This window comes from Salmo salar, chromosome ssa05 (assembly GCF_905237065.1).
Source record: "Salmo salar chromosome ssa05, Ssal_v3.1, whole genome shotgun sequence".
NCBI classification, from domain to species: Eukaryota; Metazoa; Chordata; class Actinopteri; order Salmoniformes; family Salmonidae; genus Salmo; species Salmo salar.
The window spans coordinates 91508005-91524170 of NC_059446.1; the positions used below are offsets into that span (position 1 = coordinate 91508005).

Consider the following 16166-nt stretch of genomic DNA (forward strand, 5'->3'; position numbering starts at 1 on the left):
TTTCATGTCGTCTGTGTATTCGTCTTTACCACTTATTAAACATAAGCCAGATAATTTTTTTGTCTGTCGAATAAACTAAGTTGTTGTGTGCCAATGTGAAGTTCAGTCTTGCCGATTTCTAAAATGGTTTTATTTCTTGCTTTTTCTAACATTTTTCTATACCGTCTGTCTTCACAGACATATATCTTGCGTCATAACATCATTTTACAAGACATATAAACAGCACCAATAGTCTTAAACAGATGAAATATTTTCTATTCTACAAGGCCTTCGTCCCTTTCCACATGACATGCGTACTTTCCCCCATTCCTTCTGTTTATGTGTTAAACAGGGCTCATTGGATGAGGACGATCCCAACATCCTATTGGCTATCCAGCTGTCACTCCAAGAGTCTGGGTTGGCGATGGCCGGGGACACTCCAGAGTTCTTGTCCAATGAGGCGTCCCTGGGGGCCATCGGCACCTCCCTCCCGTCCAGATTGGACGCGGAGCCCCAGGGGGTGGAAGTGGGGCCCCGGGGAGCCATCAGCAGCTCAGAACTCCTGGAGCTGGAGGATCGTGTCATGAGACTAGGCAACATGGGGAACATCAGCAGCCAGCGCCTGTATGAAGGGGTTCCAGGGGTCTATGCCTTACACCACCACCCATCCCAGCAGCACTACAGCAATCACAATCTCAACCCATTCAGGGAGCCTTCTTCAGGTGAGGCTCTGTTCTCGTCCTCCAGTGATACTACGGACTCCACTACCACCACATCAACGGGGCTCCAGGACCCCTCACACCCCAACACCAACCTGCTGGGCAACATCATGGCCTGGTTCCATGATATGAATCCTCAGAGCATCACCCTCATCCCCTCCTCCACCAACACCACCTCCTCGGACACAGACCTAGACTTCAACACGGCAGCACAGACCACGGCCAACACAGCCTCCGTGGAGGAGGATGTCCAAGCTGACCTCCACCAGCCCCGTGCCAAGCTCCAGAAAGGTGAGGGCGAGCTGGGGGAAGATGGGGACTGTTTCCCTTTCCTTTCCCAGGGTCTGGAGGAGAAGGAGGCTGAGAGGGAGAGACCCACCCATCTAGACCTTACGGTGGGGTCAGAGGTCATGGCCCCGTCCTGCATGGTGACTACCGGGACAGGGGACAGGGCCGGGGAGAGGCTCGCTGGGGGTAACGTCGTTCACGTAGACACGCCCATGTGTGACTCTGTGACCTCTGACCTTTTGCCTAGCACCAGCTCTTCAGAATGGGAGGAGCAGATACACCTGGTCTGATTGGTGGGAAAATCTAAGTGGGAAGAAGAAGATGCACCTGGTCTGATTTGTGATTGGAAGAAAATTCCGAGTTGGTGGAGCAAATCCACCTGTTATGACTCTGATTGGAGGAAACATCTGAGTGGGAGGAGCAAACTCTCCTGGTCTGATGGAAGACAGAAGCCTTCAGAGGGGTCAAACCACTGACATGCAGAGAGAGAGAGAGGACCAATCCTGACTGAGAGGGGACAGTAGCCAGTGATGGTGTTGGAGGAATTTAATCCTGACTTGATTGTAGTGCAGGAGGAGATATATTATGATGGGAGTGTATTTCTCTTTCCAGTGTTTACAAGTACACATCAAACACTTGATAGCTGGTCTATACTGGCATGAGATGCCCTCCCGGGGGAAAGACGGACGGAGGACTGGGTGGATTCCTAAAAAGCGGGATGGAAGGTGTTTGAATGAGTGTTATTGGTATTATATTACCCACAATTGATATTTGCTGATAAAATGATGAACAAGTTGCTTCTTTCAGATGATCTGTTTTAGATTACAACATGAGGTGATTATAGTGCATTATTATAGTGAATACACTTTGCAGGAGTTTTTGATCTAGTATTTTTTTTATATTGATGATTAATATTTTTAAGTGTTTTCCGCTGAAGTATACTGTATTGTGTTTGGACTTGGTTCTGAGGGAGGCTGTAATCAGCTGTACAGGAGAGTTCTGAGGGAGGCTGTAGTCAGCTGTACAGGTGAGTTCTGAGGGAGGCTATAATCAGCTGTACCATGGAATTCTGAGGGAGGCTGTAATCAGCTGTACAGGAGAGTTCTGAGGGAGGCTGTACATGAGAGTTCTGAGGGAGGCTGTAATCAACTGTACAGGAGAGTTCTGAGGGAGGCCGTACAGGAGAGTTCTGAGGGAGGCTGTAATCAGCCGTACAGGAGAGTTCTGAGGGAGGCTGTAATTGGCTGTACAGGAGAGTTCTGAGGGAGGCTGTAATCAGCTGTACAGGAGAGTTCTGAGGGAGGTGTAATTGGCTGTACAGGAGAGTTCTGAGGGAGGCTGTAATCAGCTGTACAGGAGAGTTCTGAGGGAGGTGTAATTGGCTGTACAGGAGAGTTCTGAGGGAGGCTGTAATCGGCTGTACAGGAGAGTTCTGAGGGAGGCTGTAATCAGCTGTACAGGAGAGTTCTGAGGGAGGCTGTAATCAGCTGTACAGGAGAGTTCTGAGGGAGGCTGTAATCAGCTGTACAGGAGAGTTCTGAGGGAGGCTGTAATCAGCTGTACAGGAGAGTTCTGAGGGAGGCTGTAATCAGCTGTACAGGAGAGTTCTGAGGGAGGCTGTAATCAGCTGTATCATGGAATTCTGAGGGAGGCTGTAATCAGCTGTACAGGAGAGTTCTGAGGGAGGCTGTACATGAGAGTTCTGAGGGAGGCCGTACAGGAGAGTTCTGAGGGAGGCTGTACAGGAGAGTTCTGAGGGAGGCTGAAATCAGCCGTACAGGAGAGTTCTGAGGGAGGCTGTAATCAGCTGTACAGGAGAGTTCTGAGGGAGGCTGTACAGGAGAGTTCTGAGGGAGGCTGTAATCAGCTGTACAGGAGAGTTCTGAGGGAGGCTGTACAGGAGAGTTCTGAGGGAGGCTGTAATCGGCTGTACAGGAGAGTTCTGAGGGAGGCTGTAATCGGCTGTACAGGAGAGTTCTGAGGGAGGCTGTAATCGGCTGTACAGGAGAGTTCTGAGGGAGGCTGTAATCAGCTGTACAGGAGAGTTCTGAGGGAGGCTGTAATCAGCTGTACAGGAGAGTTCTGAGGGAGGCTGTAATCAGCTGTACAGGAGAGTTCTGAGGGAGGCTGTAATCAGCTGTACAGGAGAGCAATGCTGTGCTACCTGCTTCTAGTAGTGTTATTATCCCAATATAACAGTGTACAGTCTGACTGAGCAGAAAAACCTGCTCTCAGTCCCGTCCAGATCTGCCTAATGTATCGCTAAGTTGTTAAGTGTCAAACACTGGCTAACAAAAGCACAGTTTTGTAATCACCAAGTGGACTCCAAAACGAATTGTGCCTGCTCAGATCTATTCCATGTTGTTGTACTGAACCCATTAGAAGACTGTCTGACTGACAGCCTGATGTCAAGTATTCATGAAGATGGACAAGGCTAGTAGCCCTGAAGGGACAATAGAGAGGAACAATCTGCTGCTGTTCACTCCAATAGGAAAATAACAGTAGTTAAAGAAGAATTGGAATCAGATATGTTCTTAGTGTTTTATACCTAATAATGATGTCACTGGTTCATTCTGAACTATTTTAGGGCTGCTTTCTCAGACTTACCCCTTGGTCCTGGACTAAACATCACTTTCAATGAAGATTCTCCCTGCTTTCTAGTCCAGAACTAGGTTTAGGCCTAATGAGGAAACCAGCCCATTATAAAGCTATTTATAAAAACCTATTATGAAAGTTTAAGCCTTGATGGGACTCAGCAACTACAGTAGATGGGTTCAGCGGGTCGTAAAAACGGTTCTCTACGCAATTCATTACAGTGCCTTTTATGTCAATCTTTTAAAGTGTATTGCCACATTTTCCTGAGGTCTTACAGTAAGTAATGGTGTGTGTAGCTACGCTATATATACAAAAGTATGTGGACACCCCTTCAAATTAGTGGATTCGGCTATTTCAGCCACATCTGTTGCTGACAGGTGTATAAAATCAAGCACAAAGCAATGCAAACTCCATAGACAAACATTGGCAGTAGAATAGCCTTACTGAAGAGCTCATTGATGTCCGTGGCACCGTCCTAGGATGCCACCTTTCCAACAAGTCAGTTTGTCAAATTTCTGCCCTGTTAAAGCTGCCCTGGTCAACTGTAAGTGCTTTTATTGTGAAGTGGAAACGTCTAGGAGCAACAACGGCTCAGCCGCTAAGTGGTAGGCCACATAAGCTCACAGAACGGGACCACCGAGTGCTGAAGCGCGTAGCGCATAAAAATCATCTGTCCTCGGTTGCAACACTCACTACCGAGTTCCAAACTGCCTCTGGTAAGCAACGTCAGCACAACAACTGTCCGTTGGGAGCTTCATGAATTGGGTTTCCGTGGCCGAGCAGCCGAACGTAAGCCTAAGATCACCATGCGCAATGCCAAGCGTCGGCTGGAGTGGTGTAAAGATCACCACCATTGGACTCTGGAGCAGTGGAAAAACATTCTCTGGAGTGATGAATCACACTTCATCATCTGGCAGTCTGACGGAGGAATCTGGGTTTGACGGATGCCAGGAGAAAGCTACCTGCCTGAATGCATAGTGCCAACTGTAAAGTTTGGTGGAGGAGGAATAATGGCCTGGGACTGTTTTCATGGTTCGGGCCCCTTAGTTCCAGTGAAGGGAAATCTTAACGCTACAGCATACAATGACATTCTAGATGATTCTGTGCTTCCAACTTTGTGGCAACAGTTCCCCGTTCACAAAGTGAGTTCCATACAGAAACGGTTTGTTGAGATCAGTGTGGAAGAACTTGACTGGCCTGCACAGAGCCCTGACCTCAACTCCATCGAACACCTTTGGGATGAATTGGTTCGCAGACTGCGAGCCAGGCCTAATCGCCCGACATCAATGCGCCGACTTCACTAATGCTCTTGTGGCTGAATGGAAGAAAGTCCCCTCAGCATTGTTCCAACATCTAGTGGAAAGCCTTCCCAGAAGAGTGGAGGCTGTTATAGCAGCAAAGGGGGGGGACCAACTCCAGATTTAATACCCATGTTTTTTTGGAATGAGATGTTGGACGGGCAGGTGTCCACATACCTTTGGTCATGTAGTGTACAAACTACAAACACATGTTTATAGAAATTCCACTCACAACACTAACACGTGTCCAAACATGATACTTTTTTTTAAAGACATTTTTATAATTGGAGCGTCTCTTTAGTGTGATATCAGATTGTTTCCAGAGTGTTTTATATAATGCATTTATTAATGAATAACTCTGATTTGACCTGATGATATTCAACACTGTTCTACTGGTTTGTTTGTTATTTTGTTGTGGATGGGCTGTAGGGGGTTGTTCTTGGATGGACAGACATATCTGTGGGTCGATAACTGAACTACAAGTTTATGACGAGTGTTGACTTTGGAAAGGTATTTGTAAAGTGTATCCTGGATCAGAAAACACAATGCAGGACAGTGGGGGGGGAAAAACAGATGTATTTATTTAAATTTAAAGTGTCTTATTACGATTGAAAATAAATATCAAGATATAATGAATAACTCATTTTAAAAAAATAAGATGTATTGATTGGTTGTCTATAAATTATTAGTGAAATATAAATGATATTGATATTTCAAAGTTTCACATTTTGGAATTGATCTTTTAGCCAAAACTAGTGTGATTTTTATTGAAGTAATTGTAAAGTGACTATTGAAACAACCACTGAAGAAACGTATTGCTGTGAGTGCCGTACACGGAGCTGGTGAACTTGTGGGACTTCAGTCATGTAAATTGGTTGAGTTGTCCTTGATGTAACAGTATGCTGTGCATGAAATGAGTAAAACAGAAAATTATATTGAATTTGGACTTTCTTGGCATTTTACTTAAAGAAATATATTTAAAGAAAAAAGGCAAACATGTTGTAAGCTGTTACATTTTTATTATAAAGTAACTAATCCTTGAAAATACTATTTGCACTTTCATAGTCTATACTTTATACATTCCCTCTTTTAAATGAAAAACATACTGTTTTGATGTGTGGCCAATAAACATGGAGTTTTACTACTGGGGTGGATTGTATTTTCTTTCAATACAAAAACATAAACATATCAATCATAACCAGTGCTTTCTATGGAGTTTTACATGTATATTTGAGTCATTTAGCAAGCTGTTATTTTTCTTATAAAACGTTCAAATCTATATCAATCATAACCAGTGCTTTCTATGGAGTTTTACTTCTGAGATGAATGTTATCTTCTATCTTTTATTATAAAACATTCAAAATAAAATGTTCACCAATGCTTTCCATTATCTACATTCATACAGTCCTGTCAAAGTATTCATACCACAATGACCAAGTGAAAACATGTTTTTAGAATTTCTTTGCAAATGTATTGAAAATGAAATACAGAAATATCTCATTTACACAAGTATTCACACCCCTAAATCCATACATGTTAGAATCCCCTTTGCCCAGTGATTACAGCTGTGAGTCTTTCTGGGTAAAAGGCTTTGCGTGGTCAATTCAAGACAGCCATTTTCAAGTCTTGCCATAGATTTTCAAGCTGATTTAAGTAAAAACTGTAACTAGGCCTCTCGGGAACATTACATGTCGTCATGGTAAGCAACTCCTGTGTAGATTCGGCCTTGTGTTTTAGGTTATTGTGCTGCTGAAAGGTGAGTTTGTCTCTCCGTGTCTGGTGGAAAGCAGACTGAAGCAGGTTTTCCTCTAGGATTTTGCCTGTGCTCAGCTCTATTCCATTTATCTTTATCCTAAAGATGTAACGAAACAAAATGTGGAAAAAGTCAAAAGGTCTGAATACTTTCTGAATGCATTGTATATGGCACAGCTGTCAATGTTTTGGTCCTTAAATTAAACTGGTAGTCTTTTATTCGTCACAATTTTCTTTAACCAATTTTGGTCTTTAATCCAGGGCCGACAGACAACTTTCTTGCCTTTTCCCCCTTCCACTTGCCTCTTCCATTTTTGCGATAATGCTGCAATTAGTTGGTTGTAATTTTGGGTAGAGCAGACATTTCTATATATTGTTGTTAGCTGCGTGTGTGACATAACTCCACCATTCCTATTTCTGATATAATTTACAAAGATTATACTGTTTTTAAAAATGTATCTCCAAAACTAACATTTTTTAAAATCAATTAGTATAATTGAATTTAATCATAATATTTGTTCTTTCTTTTCTGGTAGATTAAATTGAAATTGCAAACAACTTCATGAGGCTGTGGAGGGATCCAAATTGTGGATTTAAAAGAAATCATGAATCATTAGCATACAATGACACCTTTGTTTTTAAGCCCTGGATTTCTAGCCCCTTGATATTATTGTTGGATCTGATTTTGATGGCCATAATAAAAAGATATGCCGATAGTGAACAACCTTGTTTTTTCTCTCCTCTTTTTTCTCCTCTTGACAGTTGAATACTTTCTGAGAAGTAGCCAATATTTACTATTATACACCTAGGGTTACTATACATAACTTTAACCCATTATATAAGAGATTCTCCTAAATTGAAATATTCCAGGCACTTATATATATATAAACCCCAGTTGTACTTTATCAAAAGCCTTTTCAAAGTCAGCTATAAATACCAGGCCTGGCTTCCCAGATTTTTCATAGTGTTTTATTGTTTCCAGTACTTGTCTTATATTGTCTCCAATGTATCGTCCATGTAAAAAACCTGTCTGATTAGGATGAATAATATCAGACAATACCTTTTTAAATGTTGCATTTCATTTTTATTTAATTAGTAAACATTTCTAAAAACACAATTCCACTTTGACATTATGGGGTATTGTGTGTAGGCCAGTGACATAAAATTACAATTAAAATTAAAATTCAGAATGTAACACAACAAAATGTGGAAAAAGACAAGGCGTGTGAATACTTTCTGAAGGTATTAAGTTGCATAACATGTAATGTCAATATGGTAATTTATACATCAAAGAATACGAAACATGGAAGTGCTTTCTTTGGCTGAATCTTTGATGCCGATCTACTGTTGGAGCTAGGAACACAAGCATTTTGCTACACTCTCAATAACATCTTCTAAATAGGTATATGTGACCAATACATTTGATTTGATTTATTAAAGGCATTATCCTAATTCCTACTCCACGCTCGTCCCTCCACTACATCAGGGCAGGTGGTCTTGTTGCGCTATCTGACCTAAAACGACGTATTAACGGCTGAGTCCAATGAGTGCCAGTAGCATGGTGAACAGACCGATAATGTCCAGGTACAGGTTGAGAGCAGCAAAGACGTACTCCTCTGGTGAAATGCTGTATTTGTGTTTCCCACCCAGTATGAGCTGGGTGTCCATCACCAGGTACTGGAGAGATATACACACATATACACGAATCAGTTTGTTATATTGCTAAATAATATATTACTGTGTAGGTTGTTTCTGACTGTTTTACAGAATGAATCATACACATCTTTTTCATTTTAAAAACCCCACATGGGTGACCATTCCAAAGCTTCTTAAAGATTGTGTATAAAGGACTACATACATTTTTATAGAGATGCCAGCGAACGTGTATTGCTTGGTGGTATGAAGGTGTCCTTGAAAGGGATAGCTTTCTCAACCACCCTAGCCAATGAATGGAATAGCTGGAGGAAGAATGTTACTTACCAAAGAAAATAGCAAGGTTCCCAGGCAAGCATACACAATGTACAGGTACTATAGATTAAAACACAAGACTAAGTTAGTTTCTGAACAAGTGTAAAACTGAAACATGGTCAATGTTCTTCAATCTCCATTTACAATATACAATTTAAAGGGGCAATCTGCGATGGGTACATCCATTTTCGGGCCAGTCAATACATCCATAGCCTATGAATTTGAGAGTGGTTACATTTGTCCAGACCCATTCTTCAGCTGTTTACCAAAATAGTGGCGGGGATGGCATTGCTACTGTTTATTAAACAGCAGATTACCTCTTTTGAAATATTTTGTACATACTGGTATACCTGTGAAATGACTGTTGACTTACCTGGGATCGCATGATTCCACACAACAATGCAAAGGATATGAGAGTCCAACAGAACACCCACAAGCCCCCACTGGTTAAGGTGAAGTCCCACTATAACAGAAATGAGGTAAGATGGTAGACTGCTTGAAAGCTACATTTTAGTCATTTAGCAGACGCTCTTAATCAGAGCCACTTAGTCAGTGCATTTAATGAACTAAGATACACTATGTGACCAAAATTATGTGGACACCTGCTCGTCTAACATCTCATTTAAAGATCATGGGCATTGATATGGAGTTGGTTTCCCCCCTTTGCTGCTATAACAGCCTCCACTCTTCTGGATGAAAAGGTCAGAGCTCCCTCCCTTCTGACCTTTTCATCCAATGGGTTTTGAGAAGGAGGGACCTCTGACCTTGTCATCCAATGGGTTTTGAGAAGGAGGCGAGGAGAGAGGACGTGACGAATCAAGGAAATGCTATTGAGATTCTCCCCATTTTGAAGTAGTCATTTGAATTCCATTCAGGTCATCAGGAGGGGTCAGCCAATTATTTAAACTCCTCAGCAAACATTCCATAACTGCAGTAAATCAGTAAATCACCAACCTGACTTTATACCTGTTCAGACTGTACACACTCTAGGTGGCAGTAAATCACCAACCTGACTTTATACCTGTTCAGACTGTACACACTGCAGCACAGTAGATGGTGGTATGCAGTGTGTTATTGTTTCTTCATAGATTACCAGTACACTCACAAGTTGAAGGAGAGGAAATGGACTACTTTAAAATGGAGATAGCCACAATGGCGCTGCCCATGCTTTCACAGAACACGTTCATTACAAGGATTTCAGGTGTGTCATCTTTCTATATCTAAGGGAGAGGACGTACTCTGGACTGCATGGCGAAGACACTCAGAGCCAGGGAGACCAGTGCTGTGGCACCCACAGCCCACATAACAGCTTCCGCCTCATAGAACCTACAACACAAACCAAACTCTCATCTTTCACTGAAATAGGGTTGCAACAGTTCTGTAACTTTCCCCCAAATTCCCGAGGCTTTTACAGAAATCCTGGTTGGACGATACCCCCGGAATTGGGGGGGAATAAGAAGGAAAGCAGGAATTCTCCAACCATGATTTCTGGAAAATTTCCACATTTTGGGAAAGTTACTGGAGTTTATCAACCCTACACTGAAATATCACTGCATAGATTAGAGTCAGAGTTTATCAACCCTACACTGAAATATCACTGGATTTATTAGAGTCAGAGTTGATCAACCCTACACTGAAATATCACTGGATTTATTAGAGTCAGAGTTTATCAACCCTACACTGAAATATCACTGGATTTATTAGAGTCAGAGTTTATCAACCCTACACTGAAATATCACTGGATTTATCAGAATCAGAGTTTATCAACCCTACACTGAAATATCACTGGATTTATTAGAGTCAGAGTTTATCAACCCTACACTGAAATATCACTGGATTTATCAGAATCAGAGTTTATCAACCCTACACTGAAATATCACTGGATTTATTAGAGTCAGAGTTTATCAACCCTACACTGAAATATCACTGGATTTATTAGAGTCGGGTTTGCTTTGGAGGAAACTTTTATACTGCAAACCTCCCATGGAGGAATGGTTTAGACATAAGTTTATACTACAAACCACTCACTGCCAACCCGCCGTGTGCATGACTGACATGCTGGTTTGTAAAGGATTTAGTCTATCCAGCAGAGATCAAGTACATCAGGGTCACTCCAGAGGCATACAGTACTCACACAGTCATAGAGCCCAGCAGTAGACCTTCTGCAATGGTCTGCACAGAAAAATAACACAGAAAATAACACAAAGGTCAGACAATACAACTAACGTGTTTTCATTTAATTGATGCCTTTTTGGAATTGATACTTACAAACAGTCCCAAGGCTAGGAAATTGAACGGGACCTTCCGACGTATATTGACACAACAGGACAAGGCAATGATGATGACAAGCACCACTGCCCTGTTCAGGAAACAACAGTACAATATATCAATACAATATAGTACAATCACAGAGCTTAATATCAAGGTCTTCATGTGGGGTTAATTTGTCCACTGTTTAGATATCAGGGCCTGTATTCAAAGTGACTCAGAGTCGGAGTGCTGATTTGGCATCAGGTCCAATGTCCATGTCATGGCATTCACTATGATTGTGAGAGACAATTTACGTATTTACCTGAATTATTTGATATTAATTGTTAACCATTAATATTTAAGTAGTAGTAAGACATTTCTGTCCTGCTAGTGTCTCTGTTTTTATGGTCTCCACTCTAGCTTCCTGCAGCTAATCTGGGCGTATAGTCACTATAGATGGCTTGAGCTGACAAATGACTTAAAAACTGCATTACCTAGACAAGAATGTGTTTTACTAGAGATAGCTTAGTAGAACAATCCCTCATTATCTCAAAATCATCCTTGCATCGGGGAAACTAAGCCAGGGTGGGGTTATGACAACAACCCTGTGCAGATAATGACCGGATGAACCCAGAGTGGCTTATAATGCTCCTTGGTCTGCATGGGAGGGGTTGAACCAACCATGACTAAGCATTCTTAGTGTCAGTTGTATAAAGAACTCTGCATTTGTGTAAAGGTTAGGATATTCGGTCCAGTACTCAACGGTGTTGGGTCGACCAGCCTCATTATTGCAATAATCAATCGATATTGAATAAAGATGATTGTTTGAAGAAATGACAAAGTTTTCTCTCACTTGATTAGAATATTCCACAACATGATCTAAAAGACCAATCAGATCCTAGGTCAGCACTCCTGCTGTGAGAAGGTTTCTGAATACTGGCCCAGGACTCAAAGTAGAGAGATTCTGTAGAATTCAGTGGATGTCATGACATTACTTACATCATGCAGGAAGAAAACCAGTAGGTGTTCATAGACCAGACCCTCAGAGCCTCCCTACGATTACAGAAGACAACTCATCTCTTTGTTTTATACACTTCTTGTAGGTACATTATAAAGCTGTGGTATTGTGGAGTTAAAAAAATGTAACATTGAATCTAACAGGAACTGCTTTCAACACTTCAAAGTGTTGGGCAACTGAAAGTGTTGAAGTCTTTAAGTGTTGAAGTCTTAAAGTGTTGAAGTGTTTAGGTGTTAAAGTTTTAATGTTGGGTAACACTTAAAGTGTGGAAGTGTTAAAAATGTTAATGTTAAGTAACAAAGTGTTGAAGTTTTAAAGTTGGGTAACACTTAAAGTGTTGAAGTTGTTAATGTTAAGTAACAAAGTGTTGAAGTTTTAATGTTGGGTAACACTTAAAGTGTTGAAGTTGTTAATGTTAAGTAACAAAGTGTTGAAGTTTTAATGTTGGGTAACACTTAAAGTGTTGAAGTTGTTAATGTTAAGTAACAAAGTGTTGAAGTTTTAATGTTGGGTAACACTTAAAGTGTTGAAGTTGTTAATGTTAAGTAACAAAGTGTTGAAGTTTTAATGTTGGGTAACACTTAAAGTGTTGAAGTTGTTAATGTTAAGTAACAAAGTGTTGAAGTTTTAATGTTGGGTAACACTTAAAGTGTTGAAGTTGTTAATGTTAAGTAACAAAGTGTTGAAGTTTTAATGTTGGGTAACACTTAAAGTGCCTCACCAATACAGAAAGGCGCAGATGATTCCAAAGGTGACTAGAAGCTGAATCATCAGAGTCAGGTATACCTTCTTTATAAAGCCTGTGGAAACAAATCCCTTAACTGTAACCAGGTGTTTACCGTAGGCCCACTGAGTTAGGTACACCTTCTTTATAAAGCCTGTGGAAACAAATCCCTTAACTGTAACCAGGTGTTTACAATGGGCCCACTGAGTCAGGTACACCTTCTTTATAAAGCCTGTGGAAACAAATCCCTTAACTGTAACCAGGTGTTTACAATGGGCCCACTGAGTCAGGTATACCTTCTTTATAAAGCCTGTGGAAACAAATCCCTTAACTGTAACCAGGTGTTTACAATGGGCCCACTGAGTCAGGTATACCTTCTTTATAAAGCCTGTGGAAACAAATCCTTTAACTGTAACCAGGTGTTTACAATGGGCCCACTGAGTCAGGTATACCTTCTTTATAAAGCCTGTGGAAACAAATCCCTTAACTGTAACCAGGTGTTTACCGTAGGCCCACTGAGTCAGGTACACCTTCTTTATAAAGCCTGTGGAAACAAATCCCTTAACTGTAACCAGGTGTTTACAATGGGCCCACTGAGTCAGGTATACCTTCTTTATAAAGCCTGTGGAAACAAATCCCTTAACTGTAACCAGGTGTTTACAATGGGCCCACTGAGTCAGGTACACCTTCTTTATAAAGCCTGTGGAAACAAATCCCTTAACTGTAACCAGGTGTTTACAATGGGCCCACTGAGTCAGGTATATCTTCTTTATAAAGCCTGTGGAAACAAATCCTTTAACTGTAACCAGGTGTTTACCGTAGGCCCACTGAGTCAGGTATACCTTCTTTATAAAGCCTGTGGAAACAAATCCCTTAACTGTAACCAGGTGTTTACCGTAGGCCCACTGAGTTAGGTATACCTTCTTTATAAAGCCTGTGGAAACAAATCCCTTAACTGTAACCAGGTGTTTACCGTAGGCCCACTGAGTCAGGTACACCTTCTTTATAAAGCCTGTGGAAACAAATCCCTTAACTGTAACCAGGTGTTTACAATGGGCCCACTGAGTCAGGTACACCTTCTTTATAAAGCCTGTGGAAACAAATCCCTTAACTGTAACCAGGTGTTTACAATGGGCCCACTGAGTCAGGTATACCTTCTTTATAAAGCCTGTGGAAACAAATCCCTTAACTGTAACCAGGTGTTTACCGTAGGCCCACTGAGTTAGGTATACCTTCTTTATAAAGCCTGTGGAAACAAATCCCTTAACTGTAACCAGGTGTTTACAATGGGCCCACTGAGTCAGGTACACCTTCTTTATAAAGCCTGTGGAAACAAATCCCTTAACTGTAACCAGGTGTTTACAATGGGCCCACTGAGTTAGGTACACCTTCTTTATAAAGCCTGTGGAAACAAATCCCTTAACTGTAACCAGGTGTTTACCGTAGGCCCACTGAGTCAGGTATACCTTCTTTATAAAGCCTGTGGAAACAAATCCCTTAACTGTAACCAGGTGTTTACAATGGGCCCACTGAGTCAGGTACACCTTCTTTATAAAGCCTGTGGAAACAAATCCCTTAACTGTAACCAGGTGTTTACAATGGGCCCACTGAGTTAGGTTTACCTTCTTTATAAAGCCTGTGGAAACAAATCCCTTAACTGTAACCAGGTGTTTACAGTGATCCCACTAGTTAACTTCAGGGAAATAAGACAGAACACAGCAGTAGGGCTGCTTTCACCACAACGCTTGTTTATTCAATGGCGTCAGGGGCCGTGTGTATCAAGCAGTAGGGTTGCTGATCTAGGATCAGGTTTCCCCTGTCCACACAATCGTATTAATTATGATCTTAAAGGGAAAACTGATCCTAAATCAGCACTCTTACTCGGAGAGGTTTGATGCGGCTCCAGATCATCATGATACAAGGACACCAACCCCCCAAAAAACCCTGTGTCCGAGTCTCAAATGGGCCCCTATTTCCCTATGTAGTGCACTACTTTTCAACAGAACCCTATGGGCGCTGGTCAAAAGTAGTGCACTACATAGCAAATAGGTACCATTTCAGACGTAGGCACTGACTAACCTCTTCTTATAGCTTTATCATCAAAGCAGCCGGTGTCCTCCAGCCCGGTGGAATAGTCAGGTGGTAGTGGAGCCCATTGTTGTCGCTGGTCCTCGGGATGACCCTGACCCATGTCGTCATACTGACCCGCTGGAGAGACCACTGCTATGTTGCCAGGACCAACGTTCAGACCATAGTGGGGAGAACTGTAGTTCTGTTGACCATAGGTGTTCTGTTGACCATAGGTGTTCTGTTGACCATAGGTGTTCTGTTGACCATAGGTGTTCTGTTGACCATCGGTGTTCTGCTGGCCATAGTCCTGAGAGTAGGGCGATGGGGGTTGGGCTTCTCTGCTTCTTTTCGATTGATCCATGTTTACCCTCCTAAAGGATGTCTGTCAGGTAATAAGTCCTAATCATTCACACACAGAGAAATATACCTGCGTCATTAACTGGCAATAAACCTTCCTCTTCCTTTCACTGTCCTGATAGACACAAGATCCTGTTGAATGATCCGTGAAATGGAGAGAAAAGCACTAGTAATCGCAGCAGAATTATGAACTACAAAGATATAAAATATATTCATATTTCATCTAAAAAAAATACAATTATATTTGTAAATCATATAGGTAAAATCCAACTCTAAATTTTCCCCTGCCATTGTGGAATAACCCACCACTGTTGATAAGGAACCTTTATTTAAACTAGGCAAGTCAGTTACTGACATACATCATACATGTAATATACAACAGCAGTTGGCGTAACAAATCCTTTAATAAACACATTGATTGTCTTATAATTCTACCCTCAGATCTACTCACCTTACCTCTTACACAGGGCTCCGGTCGTTCTCTTCCTGTAACAGTCCCGCCAGGGCAAAGTCTACCTGTAATCAGTTGGCTTGCATCCTAAATGGAGACCTATTCACCTAATCCCTATGTGGTGCACTACTATACAGGGAATAAGTTACCATTTGGGACGTAACCATGGTTTCTCCAGAGACAGAACTTTGCTTTCAGCAAAGGAAAGGTTAGGGTTAAGGGTTAGCTAAGATGCTAAGTAGTTGCAAAAATGCTAAAATTGTCCGTGAGGCGATTTGAATACGCCACCTTTGATTTGTTATACGCCCACCAATCCACCCCGAACAACCACCGTCCTTTAGTTTTTGCCTTAAGTAACCTTCAGTCTTATGTAACATTACCATACGTAACATATCATGCTAATTTGAGTGTCACCGGATTTACGATAAATATGTTACGTCTAGTCTGTGAGACCAGGCTGATAATTCATTCATGTGAAGAGGACATTACATTCAGTATCAAAAAGAAACCCAACAAACCTTTATCCTGGTGTAAATCCCTTTTGGTGTTTCTTCTAAAACAGGCCCAAGACCAAACGTAACTATTTATATTAGCTTTAAAATAATTGAGGATGTAAACAACAGATCAATCACATATCTGATATATGATATTGTTTCTCATGATTTAGCAGGATACTTCTCCTGCCACTGACCTGACT

At 41.6% G+C, this 16166-nt stretch overlaps 2 protein-coding genes across 3 annotated transcripts in view; one reads left to right on the forward strand and one right to left on the reverse strand.

Annotated features, from left to right (window-relative positions):
• Positions 1 to 3619, forward strand: part of LOC106593896 (ankyrin repeat and IBR domain-containing protein 1) — a 60647-nt gene extending 57028 nt beyond the window's left edge. The window contains exon 21 of the mRNA XM_045719379.1: positions 332 to 3619. Coding sequence (XP_045575335.1) covers positions 332 to 1276 — 945 coding nt within the window. The 3' untranslated portion in view covers positions 1277 to 3619. The remainder of the gene's footprint in view (positions 1 to 331) is intronic.
• Positions 3620 to 7702: 4083 nt separating this feature from the next.
• Positions 7703 to 15734, reverse strand: LOC106606129 (protein lifeguard 1). 2 transcript variants are annotated; one of them, XM_045719380.1, is made up of 10 exons: positions 15470 to 15733; positions 14671 to 15060; positions 12589 to 12667; positions 11849 to 11902; positions 10868 to 10958; positions 10734 to 10771; positions 9838 to 9925; positions 8973 to 9062; positions 8612 to 8659; positions 7703 to 8308 (listed from the first exon to the last, which is right to left on the reverse strand). In XM_045719380.1, exons 2-10 carry the CDS (start codon positions 15020 to 15022, stop codon positions 8159 to 8161), a joined length of 990 nt encoding a protein of 329 aa, XP_045575336.1. In that variant the 5' UTR covers positions 15023 to 15060; positions 15470 to 15733; the 3' UTR covers positions 7703 to 8158. The 2 variants fall into 2 exon arrangements, with proteins under 2 accessions (XP_045575336.1, XP_045575337.1); XM_045719381.1 differs by lacking the exon at positions 8612 to 8659 and adding an exon at positions 8490 to 8589 and having other exon boundaries at positions 8046 to 8308; positions 15470 to 15734.
• Between the last annotated feature and the right edge of the window lie 432 nt (positions 15735 to 16166).

Bases quoted from the DNA above. Each gene is read 5' to 3' on its own strand.
- LOC106606129 (XM_045719380.1), bottom strand. From the start codon at position 15,022: ATGGATCAATCGAAAAGAAGCAGAGAAGCCCAACCCCCATCGCCCTAC. The intron at 10,959-11,848 runs GTAAGTAATGTC...TTTCCTGAACAG, and splicing joins TGGTTTTCTTCCTGCATGAT to GGCAGTGGTGCTTGTCATCA. The intron at 9,063-9,837 runs GTACGTCCTCTC...TTTCTGTTATAG, and splicing joins TCTTCGCCATGCAGTCCAGA to TGGGACTTCACCTTAACCAG.